The sequence below is a fragment of the Anomalospiza imberbis genome, chromosome 1, assembly GCF_031753505.1.
Source record: "Anomalospiza imberbis isolate Cuckoo-Finch-1a 21T00152 chromosome 1, ASM3175350v1, whole genome shotgun sequence".
Classification (NCBI taxonomy): Eukaryota; Metazoa; Chordata; class Aves; order Passeriformes; family Viduidae; genus Anomalospiza; species Anomalospiza imberbis.
In genome coordinates, this window is record NC_089681.1 from 94,571,989 (window position 1) to 94,586,307 (window position 14,319).

The following is a 14,319-nucleotide window of genomic DNA, read 5'->3' on the forward strand; positions in this document are numbered from 1 at the left end:
ACAACACAGGATATCTGTAAAACCTTATTACTGAGATTTAAGATTTTAATAGATATGACTTTACCTTTCAAATGCTATAATTTTTCAAGATAAGAACAGTGTTTATCAAGTCCAGATTCCTACATTTACAACAGAAAATCCTTGCCACAAGGACCAAATGACCCAAGCATTTTTAGTGTAACTGATTCTAGGGTGACACTTGTTTCTAACCATCTATTTCACAATTTCAGTAAGAAATATTTTCCCTTCCCATTCTATCTTGAAGCAATATGCACAAAATCTCTTATGACCTGCTTTAGTTCCTTATAAATAGCCTTAATTAGCCTACAGCTTAAGTCAAATTACTTCAAAAAGGGAGTAAAAACTGTGGTATGCTGCTGATTTGGATAACCAGCTCCTTTGGATTTTATCTAGCAGAAATATTTAGAAAAAAAAAGTGTTAAAATACTCCAGTTATACCACTCCTTTCTGGTTTTTTACACTTCACTCTTCAAAATGTATTCAGTCCTTTAAGCAAGTTAATAAATTCTAACTTCATATTTATCAAAGTATATAGAATTTCATCAGCGGTTATCAAAGTAAAGTATTATCTCTGTCAGGCAACTGAAATTGCCAAAGAACTCGAGAGAAAATAACAATGAAAAGATATGAGGATTTTATTGATTTATATTTACATACATCTACACATATAAAATATATATGTACATACTAGAACTGAAGTCAGAATTTAATGGAAATTGGTGAATTCTAATTTCCTGTAAGATTTCAGTAATGAAATTCAGATTTTTAAGAGATTTTTAGATGAATAAGGCATACTAAACTTACAGAAATTTTAAAAAATAGAAAAAGAGAGGAAAAAAAAACGCCCCACTTTGATTTTTAACTAATTTTTACCACAGTGGAGAATAAAGATCTGAACTGAGAATTAGTCCCCAACATTCCAGATTTATTTCTCTCTAGACACCCAACACAACACAGTAAGCTATACACTTAGCTTTGCATCTGGAAGAAGATTTTAGAACTCTAAAATTACTTCTCAAGTCTCTAAGTTATTTTTGGCACTGTATCATTGACCTGCAAAAATATCCCTTTTTATTGAAATGAAGGCTTGTATCAGTTGAGTCAAGAAAATATATTGATACTTAAATGAGGAAAGACCAAGAGAGCTGGGATTTAGTTTAGCAGAGAAGGCTTAAGGGAGATGTTATCAAGTGTTGATGTATATCTGAATGGTGTATAGAATCACAGAATGGTTTGGGTTGGCTGAGACCTTAAAGATCACCTGGTTCCAAGCCCACTGCCTTGGGCGGGGATACCACCCACGAGATCGGGTTTTGCAGGGGCCCACCCAATCGGGCCTCCAACACTTCCAGCATTGGGGCATTCAGAACTTCTGTGAGCAACCTAATCTAGTGCTTTACCACCATTTGAGTAAAGAATTTCTTCCTAACATTTAGTCTAAACATGCCCTCTTTTTGTCTAAAGCCATTGCCCCTTGTCCTGTTACTGGCTGCCTGTATAGAATCGCAGAATCATAGAACCATAGAATGATTTGGGTTGAATGGAACCTTCAGATATCTGATACCACTCTGCCAGTGGAAGGGTCTCTTTTACCAGATCTGTTTGCTCAAAGTCTTGTCTTTCTCTGTCTTTCTTATTACCCCCTTTATATGTTGAAAGATTTCCCCGGAACTTTTTCTTCTCCAGGCTGAACAACTTTTTTTCAGCCCTTTTTTTTTTTCCCCACAGGAGAGGTGTTCCATCCTCCCTCTAATAATTTTCATACCCTCTTCTGGACCTGCTCCAATAGATCCATCTCTTTCTTGTATTGAGGACTCCAGAAGTGGGTGCAGTACTCAAGAGGGATCCTATGAGACCAGAGCAGAGGGGCAGAACCACCCCCTCAACCTGCTGGCCATGCTGCTTTTGATGCAGACAAAGACATGGTTGGCTTTCTGGCCTGCAAGTGCACATTGCTGGGTCACGTCCTATTTTTCATCTACCAGTATCTTTCCTAAAATCCTTCTTCTGCTCTCAGTCCTGCTCTCAATCCCTTCATTCTCCAGTCTGTGTTAATATTGGGGAATACCCACACTAAGGTGTAGGACTTGGCCTTGTTGAACTTCATGAGGTTCACAGAGGTCTACTGCTCAAGCCCGTCATGGTACCTCTGGATGGGATCCCTCCCCTCCTGCATCAACTGCAGCACTCAGCTTGGTGTCATCTGCAAAACTGGTGAGTGAGAATCCCACTGTATACCAAGCCAGACTCTTCTCAGTGGTATCCAGCAGAAGGACAACAAGCAATGGGCATAAACTGAAATTCAGGAAACACCATTTAAACATAAGAAAAAAAACCTCATTGTTATGGTGAGGTCAAACACTGGATAAGGTTGCACAGAGAGGCTGCAGAGTGTCCATCCTTGGAGATGTTCAGAAATGACCAGATGAGGTATTAAGGAACTTGCTTTAGCCAACCATGCCTTGAACCGGGGGGGATGGGGATTGGGCACATCGCCTCAAGAAATCCCTTCCATGACATCCAAAAAACAGCCTCACACAAAGCAAGAACTGGCTCCTAGTCTGGTATGGCAAACCTCAGAAACAGACAAAAGAGTGAATTCCATTCACTTACAAAATCCTCAAAGTTGCTATACTTTGTAGCATGATTTTATGATTATGTAGTGTCAGATATTTTTAGGTGTCCTTAATCTTCTTGTCTTTCTTTTTCCAATCCATATTGGTAATTGTTTCCTGGAACATGAGATGTCTGATCAAAAACATTTTAATGAGTTTGAAACTGAGGTAACACATTTGTAGCTGTTTTAATGCTAATATTTTCAATTCACAGATTTTTTCAAATACATTTTGTAGACTTTTTTAACCTTACCCAGTACCTTCCAATTCTCTCTTTTTCATCTGGTCAATAAATCTGAGGTGAGGATGTTCTTGATTTTCCCCCTAAATTAGACTCTTAAGAGAAAAATGTAGTCTTTTATCTTGAATACAATGTATTTTCTAGCTTTACTACAACTCCATTCAGAAATTGTTTTCCTGTAGGCCTTCTACAGGAAGAAAATCTTTGGGGCACATTTTTCAAAGGCAAAAACAGCAGGTAAGAAATCAGTCATCAAGAAAAAGTATTTTCCATTGGGTCCCACTTTCCAGCAATGCCTTTGGAAATTTTCTTGCATACACTTGCATGAGACCTGCAAACGAATGTTAGAATAACAGACAGAGATTAATTTCTAATGGCTATGCATCATTCTTGATAGCTGAACAAAAAATTAAGCACATAGGAAATTAGCATTTCATGAACAGCAGCTGTCCTCAGCAGAGGGAACATGAGCACAACCAACGGATTGTTGTTTTGGGACTAAGATAACTGACATTAGAATGAGATGTTCAGACGGTGAAAATTCGGGTACTTAGTGCTGTGTTTGAGTCACTTCATTGGCAATGTAATTAATCTATTCCTTTTTTTGCCATAATTTATTTAAAGTTGATAATATGTTGCCTGCAATAAAAATTTCTGACTGTTATAGACAAACTGTCTGTACTGCTCTGAAAAATCTAGCATTTGGCACTTAGTTCAGAACTGTGTATGCTTGCAAAAACACATTTCCACTATGAAAAAAAAATCTTCCCAATGCATGGAAATACATTACAATGTCTATTTTAAAACAATGAGTTCTCCTATGTATTTGTTGTAGAAATCCTACTAAAGATAATATAAACAATTCCAGACATTATAATCTTAAAACTATATTTAAAGATAAACTTTTGAATACTGGCAGAACTTCAAAATACTTTCTCCTGTGCTTCCTTCACAGAACAACAAGCATTAATTTCTTTTAAAATCTACATTATTTATACAACTATGATTAATGAAAAAAAATCCCACTGGATTAGACACATTAACCCTTCAGTATATGAGCAGAATGCAATTTCTACACATATGGAGGTGACTTATTTTTCTGAGTCAATCTAAAAACAAACAAACAAAAAAAAAAGAACTGCATAAAACCACTTTATTTTCTTGTGAATCTTGTTTTTCCTATCAGCAACTTTCAACAGCTACTCAAAATCCTCTTTTGACTGTTTTATTGCAGGGACTTCTTAGTAGCATTATATGGAGTGGGGTTTGTTTTTAATGGGAATGTAAGGGATTTGGATGTCAAAAAGATTTTGGGAAAGTAACATTTCATTTCCCCTGGCTAATGTCCAGTTGAAGGCACTCTGGGAACTAACTATACTATTTTAAACTTGTGAGAGTAGTTTTTGTTTTAACAAACTTGTATTGCAAAATTCTGTAATGGTAGAGATAAGTTACTGTTCTCTCTATGTCTAAACAACAATAATTTTTAAAATATTAATGATCTGTACATTTCTTAGTTTTCATATCCATTACTATGATGAACCATGGAAACATTGAACATGAAAAAAAAATTATTAGATTAGCATTTCCACTGATGAAAAACCAGATGGGCTACATTACATGATCAAGTATTGCTGAAAATCAGGAGACCTTTAGAGGAAAATGCTGCTGACTACCATACCCAGTATACTTGGCATATTCACTTATAGCCATTATTTTATAGAACCTTTTCCTCTCATTCTTGGGAAAATGTGTATGGTTAGAATAAAATGGGGGGAAAATACACCTAAATTTAGGGTGAATGAGCAATGTACATAGAAAATACACTCTTTTTCATCCACTTTAATACTTACAGAACTTGAATTGAGAATAGCATTAGACTAAAATCTGGACAAAACTTCGACAGATCTCTGCCAAAAGACTCCTGTCTGACTTAGTTAGTGTCTAAAACTGTCATCCAAACTCTGAAAGTTTTCTTTGACCATAAGAAAAGAGAAGAAATCCTTCCCAGACTTACTAGCAAAAAAAAGTGTCAGATTGGTTGCTTTGAAGATGAAAAAAAACCTGACTCTAAGAAGTTATTTAAGGGCAATTATATTTCATTGACCCTGATGCTTTTCAAGTTTCACCTTTGAGCTTTTGTCTTGCACACTAATTTCAAAGTAACTAATAATGGCTTTAATACATTGATGAGTATATTCTGTTAGCAATAAAATACTATCCAATTTCAAAAAAAACTGAACAAGAACTGCAAAAAGTCTACATGGATAGTCAGCCATATATTATAATGGTGACAAAATTAGGCTCTAAACAGATAACATAAAGAATGGCAGGTAGCCTAAAGCAGATCAAATAAAAAAGGTAAGATGTTTGAGCTACAAAAAGTCTTGTATTATAGGGAACAATTATGTTTACTACGAAAAATGAAATTAAGGAAATAATCTTTAAAAAACATCTCCTACAAAGCAGAAAGAATGCTAAGAGGTAGGATGCAAGGAAATGGCATAAAGCTGTGTCAGGGGAAGTTCAGATTGGTTATTAGAAGAGATTGTCACTGAGAGTGGCCGAGCACTGGCACAGCCTCCTGAGGGAGGTGGTCATGGCCCCAGCCTGTTAGTGCTCAGCAAGTGTTTGGACAGTGCTCTGACATGCTGTTCAGCTTTTAGGCTACTTTGTGTGGAGTTCGGAGCTGAACTTTACGATCATTTTGGGTTCCTACCAAATCAAGATATCCAAGGATTCCATGGGTTTGGATTTGCTAGATGGGTATTTCGAGTGACATGAGTATAATCCAAAAAAGGGGCTATTTAATGTATAGGAATTAAGAGAAAAAAAGCACACAAGTCAGATGTTTAACACCATGACTGATATTGATGCTGCAACTACTTTGCTCTTTTGAGTGTCTTTTCTTCCTTCTTCCTAGTATCCCGTAAAAACCATAACAGCCAAAGATACACTGTATAACCCATACTTCAAGTTATAGAGGAATATAGTAATAACCCATCTGCATATTAACATAACTACGTACATTCAGGTCCTCTGTCCCAATTCACAGTACCTCTACAGATTTTACACTTAGGAGTTCTTAAGGCAGAAGATAATGTGAGAAGATCAGATCTTGTGAGGAGATTTGGTTTCTTTTCTGTAATAAACGCCAATCACTTGTTTTAAAAATTTATAAAAGTTTACTAAAAATAAAATGGAAAAAAATTAATACAAGTATAATAATAAAGATTAAACAATTAGAGTTAGGACAATTAAAGAGACAATAACAGCAAAAAGTTACAGCCCGGGCTGGGTACCTCTCTCTGGACAAAAGTGAGCCAGGAGAAGGACCCCGATAAAAGAGAATTCCCTCCTTAAGAGGGGTAACCTGTTGCATACACAAATCACTTCATGGATATGCATATTTTTTATTTAAAACAAGAAATTCGTCTGGTACTTGTTGAGGAATTCCTGTTAATCCCAGGCGCCTTGAAGTCTAAGTCGAGTTTGGAGAAGTTCGGTTTTTTTGTTGATAAGGAAAGCCATAAATTCCTCTCCTCTGGAAGATTTAGGGGTTTTTGTAATTGTTATCTCTGTGTGAAGAATTTCTTGATTATCTTCTCCTTCTCTTGAGTAAAAAGAATACCACACACACATATTTTCTATTTTAACTACTGAAGCTTAATTTCAACTACAAAACTACATTTACTATATTATTAAAATGTTACTACAGCATAACTTTCCAACCTAGCATAATACATATAGTAAATATCTGTGTAGAGCCATATAATATGCATTTTTCACATTTTCTATTTAAGAAATTCACCACCACTCAGGCTTTTTATCTCTTCTTTATCATTAATCCAGTTCCCTTTAAATCAACAGAAATACTCCCTATTTATACTGAAAGGAAATAGATCAGATTCATAGTCAACATGATGTAAATATTTTGGGAGGATCAACAGAGATAAAACCAGTCAGACAATCAGTGCTCAAGAGAATTTGTCTTTATATCATTTTTTTAAAAGGCTGGCAGTACGGTCAGGTAAAAAGATGAGACACTTTCAAGGCTGAAGATAGTAATGCAACATGGTTACAATTTAGAGGACATTACAGACTTCTTCAGAAACACTGGGTTTAAGTTTGCTGTTTTAAACTGAAACTATAAAAAACTGATTGGCTGCATTCACAGCTGATGAATATGTTACAGCTCAAAATGTCCTCACAGCAGTTTAAAAAATTCAGGATGTCCATCAAGTTAAAACATATTTTATTTTCTGACATAATGCAACTTTACACCAGAATGTAATTACCCTCTCATCATCAATAAACAAAACATTTCAAGTGAACAGTTTACAAAGGGTAGCAGTGCAGCACGCAGGTGTGCCGAAGGGAGGACAAGGGCAGGGATGCCGCACTGGCTGGCGGCCGGCCGCAGTTTGCTGGTGCAGCTGGAAGCGCCGTCCTAGGCCCGACAACCTCCAAAGGCGCAGACCGGGCCGCTCACGTTTCCCGCCCGGAGCCAGGGCAGCGCTCTCGGCCCGGTCCTGCCCATCTCGGCCCCAGCGCCGGGCTCCTCCCCAGCCCACACGCTTCCCCCGCCCCGCACGGAGCGCAGCATCGGCAGGAGGGGAGCCCGCTAGCCCCGTGGTGCCGCTGCCCGCACAGGGCCGGATATGCGCAGGGCCGGGCGGTGTCTGCGGCCGGGAGTGCCCGGGGAGGGGCGGGAGGTGAAGCAGGGACTGAGGGAGCGGCTGTGGCCGATGCGGCGTTCCCGCACACAGCCCCTCGCAGCGGGCCGAAGCAGAGACCAGTAAGTGCTACTCAAGTGCTCCCTCGGCTCCCGCTTGCTGCAAACTTGAGCGATCGCAGTTAATGTAATACGGGAAAATTTAATTGGTGTCGCTTTCCCCTGACCAAAAATTCATGCATTGATAAAATGGCACCGCAGTGGTTCATGTCAGCAGACCATTAAACCCAGTTTTGGGGTTTTGGTACCACAGATAACTGTCCTTTCTGAGTAGTTAATCGTAAGCAATGTTCTGTGTTTTGCCTACAAGTGCAGGAAGTAAAACGTGCTCCCAACCAGAAGAAAATGCAGATAGTGTTTTGTTGGTTAAGAGTCACCAGGAAAAAAAAAAACCCAACCACACCACAAGAACACACTGATTTTTAGCTGCTGTGTACACCACACACCAGAATATAACTATAACCAGAATAGTTATAGTTTGCTGATTCATTAAGTCCCTTGTCATCTTGCATTTCTGGAAGTTTGTTTTGTGTGCTCAAGGGATGTAAATCTCTCCAAAATCAGAATGTGTAAGTTCTTATTCAGATGTACGTGTATCACATAAAAGTACTGGAAGAGAGAAATATGCCCTTAAATTTGCTTTCTTAATATGGTAAATTAAAAGGTAGTTAGTATACAGGGGTGTTTTGTTTTTGTTGTCTTTCCTTATTGCTCTTCTTTCTCTTTTCCTCATTTCTAGTGATGTATCTTTCTACTTTGCACCATCTCTGGTGTTTATTATCTCATGTAGTATTAAAATTAATTTGGTAATCCAGCAAAACGTTCTTGCATAATTCTGGTTTCATTGTCTGTTATTCCATGAAAATTTATTAAATTACTGCCAGAGTCAATGCAGAATAAAGAAACAGGAGAACATACCTGGAAGGAAGGTTGATGTGGGAGGAGCAGGATTTTAAAGTTTCCAACTGTAGGCTGCAGGTAAAAACCCCTCAGGTTGCCTTATCTTTCTCCTTTAAATATGCCAGAATGCTTGGAATTCCTGCATAGGAATTTCCATTGGTTCCCAAACTCCTATCATCTGCTTGCAGGTAGTGGCAGCAGCTGTTATTTGTTTTGGTTGAGCTGACGTTACCTTTACCTATATTAGTAGATTATGGATCATAAAAGCACAGAATGGTGATGGTTGGGCCTTTAAAGGATGACCTTTAAAGCTCATCTACTCCAATCCCCTGCAATGAACAGGGACATCTTCAACAGGACCAGAGCCCTGCCCAAAAGTGGCCTTAAATGTTCCCAGGGGTGGGACACCTACCACCTTTCTGGGCAGCCTATTCCAGTGTTTCACCACCGTCATAATAAAAAATGTCTTGCTTATATGTGTCAGAGTCCAGAGCATCCCTTTGGCTGCCCCATATCCCTCAAGACCCTGGCAGGGGGCTCAGGGACCTTGGCAAGAAGTCAAAAACACCTGTGGCTTCGATTTTAGCCCATGGGAGAGGCTGCCAACCTTATATGAGGAATTACAAACCAAAAGGGTTTTAGTAGTGTAATAGGGGAACTGACACAAGGTGAAAAAGTAGAATTTTGGGGTTTTTTTAGAATGTAATTCAGGGGTAAAGATGGAGGAATCTGGGCATGCCCTTGCCTTTTCTTCCTTCTTCTTGTCCTCCATGTCTTGATGTGATAGTGACACTTTTCTATTGGTCTAGGATAGGGACACACTGTCCAACATATATTTTAGGTATTGGTACAGGAACTGTAAACAGGACCCCAGAGCTGAATGTAGCATTCCATGTGGAATCTCGGCTGGAGCAAACGTAAATCACCTCCCTTTACCTGCTGGCCACACCACTTTTGATGCAGCCCAGGATGCGGCTGAGTTTAAGATCTAACTTAATTTAGATGTGCCACTGACATACTTCAGTAAATTTTGAATTATTTCTTGAACTTTGAATAATATGAAATACAAAATGTTTTTCATAATTCAGTGCTTGAAAACTGGAAGTTTTCGAAAATGATGTAACGCTCTAACATCCCAGGGTACTTGGAAACAGCATTCTCAGATATGGAAACTAAGCTCATTAAGGCTTACAAATTCTTCAGAAAAGAAAATGCTACATGTGGAGTTAAATCAGAGGAGGGATAAAGATAATGCCTGATACACAGACTGAGAGTAGGAGTTCCCAGTTTAGAAATACATTCTTTGCTTCTTGTATCCTGGTTAGATTTTACTCTGGATGCCTCCTGCACTGTATTAATACCTTTTCTTTACAGTTGTTCCTAAAGAAATACTGTCATGGAGTTCAGCAGAGATATGCCCAGGACTACCACAAAACCCAGGGAATGCACAATCTGCTTTCTCTCTCATAAATTACCTCTACATTAAAAAAAATAAAAAAATTTATATATATATATATATATGACTCATATGACACATCTAAAATGTTCTTTGTGGGCAAAACCCTAATATATTTAGAAACTGAGTTTTTATTGTTCCATAGCTTCTTTCCTAAGAAAGATCAAACTCAGATCTGTGTATTCTTCCTATATATGAGAGTGATTTAATTTGCATAATATGCACCTGCTATAAATACTTGTTTTCAAAGAAAAGCTGGAAGCATAGAGGTTATTTTGTCCTGGAGAGTGCATATGCAGGGTATTGAGCAAGGGCTGGTTTCATATTAAGTGGCATTTGAAAGACGCAATATTTTTTTCTAGCATCCTTTTGCAATGGTTACCATATAATTAATATTACTAGTTCTACCATTTAAGAAACCACCAGTAAAGCCCCTCAAACAGCAACAAGAAATTAAAGTTTCCTATTTTTGTTTAATACTGAATTATTGATATACTGCAGAATAGCTTCATTATGCATTTTGTATTAACCCAATTAAGTATTAAAATATGTAGAAGATATTACTTGCCTTTCTTATAAATATGCTGAGGTTATGGATGTTTCCAGTCATGCCCCCACCTGGCCTGCCCTATTGTCTGAAGTTGGTGATGTGCCATCCTTGCTCTTTTCTCACAGGAAAAAATTACTCTTTTTTGAAATTGTCTGAAAAAAATCAATCACCTGAAATCCCTAGATCTCTCTCATAATGCATCGGTTAGTCTGGAGGTAAGGATGGTTGGTTGGTTGTTTGGTTAGAGTTTTCTTAACAGCTAGGGTTAAGAAAGATGAAACCAATACACACAAAGTCTTGAAAGCCTATGGAAGACAAGGTTAGGACGGTGTCAGCTGTGCAGAGCAACATTGCAATAGTTGCATTTTTGAAATTAGCAACTTTCAGTGCTTAATTCCAGTTACAACATATCACTATAAATAAGGTGGTGATTCCTGAGACATGTATCCTAAGAAGTGGGTAGGTTTCATGCTGAGGTGATAACTGTACTTCTGGATTTGATCCATCAGCATCTAAAACATATTTGCCGGTAGCTATTCAGAAGGCACTTCAGAATGCATGCATGGATTTAGTCTATTTCAAAATGAGCACCCGAAACAAACCAACCTTTGGCAGTAGTCTGAGTGAAGTAGACTTAAAGCTTGGATAAGTATTTAAAACTTTTTTTTTCACAAAGATTATATTGCACCAGTGAGTGAGTATGCAGAAGAACATACTGCCTCTGCATGTTGAACTGACAACACTTGAGGGAACTTCTCTTTAATAGCAAATGTGATTTCACAGGAAATCAAACACAGCAAATCATAGAACTCTTGGCAGCATCATGGGAATCCCAGGTGCTTTACATGGGGATCCTGTATAGTTGTTTTGGTGCCATGATGATTTTTCACCTTTTTTTAAATATATATTTTATATACCTTTTTTGTATCTTAGGCACTCTTAGCATGCATATTTGTAATTCTTTAAGTCTGGTAACTTAGCATAATTCTGGTATTCTGTTAGACCAAACATCCCAGAGGTCTTGCAGTTAGAGGCTGGAAGGCCCTATGCTATCTTGAGAAACCAAGGTCCTCTTTAAAATACATCCTGTAAATTAGAATTAGGCCCATCCAGGGGGGAATTCTTCGGGATGGAGAGATATCACACTATTCATTCAAGCCTCTCATTGAAGCATCTTTATTAAATGTGCTAATTTGCAAGGTCTATAAAACTGTATACATGCACTGGGGGTGTGCATTTTGACACATTCCACCTTGGCGAAGTGGTGCACTGTAAAGATCCTTATTAAACACCAAAGTAAAAGCCCTTTACCCCTTAACCCTGTCTTAAGTTTTAGGACCAAGGAAAAGTCACCACTTTCTGTTCTAGAGTTATTTTTAGGTCCTAAATCTTTTTATTGAAAAAATGGCATTACTATATTACTACTTTTGAAGTTTTTCTGACTCAGGTGGGATAGCAATTAAGTCTGTATGTGAACTGAAGCTGAGCAGAAGTGTTGACAAAACAAATGTATCTGCTGATTCCCTATCACAAACACTAAGATGTTTGTATGGCTGAAGGCTGAAATAAATCTAAAAGAATTTATATATACATCTGAACACCAAAAAATACCCCAGTTGGTTATCTTTCAACCGGATCACCTTTCCAGTTAACTGTAGTGATATAACACCTGACATATTCAAAAGATAGAATGTAAAAAATGGTGTGAGAACTTGAACAATTGACTGGAAGTGGCAAAGGAGAAATAGCACTTAGGTTTCACATACTGCTTTAAAATCTGGTTGTCATGCATTACACTACGATTTTTTTTGTAATTAAAATGAAACTTGCTAGTTCTACTTTTTATAACTTTTTGCAGTAATACAAAAATATTTTTTTTCCAGGTTTGTAACAATGACAATATTTTCATGAAAAAAATGAGTGAAATTAATGCCTTGCTGATGCAGCAAAGAATAGCTTTTATTCCTGTATCCTCCTTGTCATGGCAGAGATCCTACCTCATTCCCTGATCCATGGCTCCTGGCCACATAGTCCTGCGCATTCCTTTGCTGTCCCTCTGGCACTCATCAGGCAATTCTTCAAGTCAGTTCAGTTCATTAATCCAGCAGAGAAGAGAGTCTTCTTTTTCCTGATCAACTTGTTTTCTGGCAAGTTGACATATGATGTGAGCTCACAGAGGAATCCAGAGAACCCAGGAGTTTGTGCAAGGTAAAAAATATGTGCATTGGCAACCTCTGATTGGAAGCATGAAAAAGAGAATGAAAAAACAGGGGGAAAGGATTGTCATCTCCCTCTCTTTCATGGTATGTGAGCTTTTAGATCAGGTCATCTTGACATGTCTCAGTCTCAAGTTGATGAATGCCAATATTAAAGGAGAACAGAATTTGTAATTCAGTCTTGTTTCTCTCCTAACTTTATGATCATCTAAATTAAAAGGCTCTTGCTTTGGGCTACTCTGGCTTATGTAAAATATCAAATTTCTACTATTCCAGACTGTATTCTGGAAATATAAAATTAGTTCAGGCTACAGTTGTTTTGAAGTAGGCATTGAAGTAAAACTCAGGAAATACAAAACAGTACTATATTTTGCACTTAAGCTTTTATACTACTGTCCTATGAGGATATGACTTGATTAATTCACAGGTATTCACAGGTATACACAAATGTTTTTAAGGAGAGAGCTTTGTTTCTTTTTCCTTGGAAATGTTGTCTTATCTTGTGCTCACAGTAGCATCAGGGAAGAAAACTAGATTCTGTTTCCCCTGGGAAGCTGGACTGCTTTTAATTGTCTTTGGAGCTGCAACACAAATTGCCATATTATTGCTTTGTAAACTTCCATCTGTCATCCATATTGTAGTTTATTGCTTTATCACCAATATCAAAGGCCACAGTGAAGATAGCTACTTCTATTAATAGTTACTGGTATAACTACCACTATTAATTGACTAAATAATATAGCAAGAGATATTTTTGGAGTGGAAATAACTTCCTGTTTTCTATGACTTTTGTAAAGTTATTTCTGTACTATTTTTTGCAAGTAAACTTCATTGTTCAATCTACCCTGTTACCAAACTTCAAAGCACACAGTTTGCATGCTTACCTTTGTGTGAATGAAATCACATCATTTCATGTGTAAGACTAAGTTAAAGGACAGTCATCATATTCAAATAGCATTCAGAAGCTTTCCTAGTTGTATATGAAGTCCCAATGCTACTGACATTAGTCATCAATTTTGGCCATAAAGCCTATTGCCAAAAATTCTTACTGTTCAATACCAACCTAAATTTTCTATATGCCTTGCTGTTGCATGTTGCTGCTCTAAATTTGTCATGCTTTCTTTATATTCCTAGATATTCTAAAAGTATAATTAGCATAAAGTCAGCAAGTTTGTTCCTAATGCTTTCTTTATAGCTCTAACATGTACTGTCAATGGGAGATGAATTTCAGCAACTTATGTAACATAATGAATTTTTTCAAAATGACCATCACAAAGTAACCTTTTCCTGACACAGGAGTTTAAAAAAATTAAAATCTTCTTTCCTTTTAAAAATGGCTAGATTTACATAATTTGTCATGGTTTTGTGTACAGTTACTATGTTAGCATCGATTTCATGTCCTAAAATGTTATCATGAGTGCACTTAGTTTTTTCATTAACATTTATTACCCACTTCAGTATTGATTCATGACATTACTGAATTAAAAGACAGTTTATCAATAAAATCCAAAATATTTTGTTGCATTACTCAAACTTCCTGACTTGAACGCTTGTACAAGTCCTAATTTTATCAATTCCTTTTGTA

The 14,319-nt window shown here is 37.3% G+C and overlaps 1 protein-coding gene and 1 long non-coding RNA gene across 5 annotated transcripts in view; one reads left to right on the forward strand and one right to left on the reverse strand.

Annotated features, from left to right (window-relative positions):
• The first annotated feature begins 1,320 nt into the window (after window positions 1-1,320).
• LOC137479862 (uncharacterized) lies at window positions 1,321-3,139 on the forward strand. Its single transcript, XR_011002563.1, has 2 exons — window positions 1,321-1,843; window positions 2,039-3,139. It is a non-coding gene; the product is annotated as an uncharacterized lncRNA (long non-coding RNA).
• A 10,043-nt stretch (window positions 3,140-13,182) lies between these two features.
• The window catches only part of TPPP (tubulin polymerization promoting protein), an 84,876-nt gene continuing 83,739 nt past the window's right edge, over window positions 13,183-14,319 (reverse strand). For all 4 annotated transcript variants that reach the window (XR_011002552.1, XM_068200516.1, XM_068200492.1 and 1 more), the window contains one exon: window positions 13,183-13,315. Coding sequence is in view for 2 of the 4 variants with exons in the window: in XM_068200492.1 (XP_068056593.1) it covers window positions 13,230-13,315 (86 nt within the window). In the remaining 2 variants the exon portion in view is untranslated. The remainder of the gene's footprint in view (window positions 13,316-14,319) is intronic.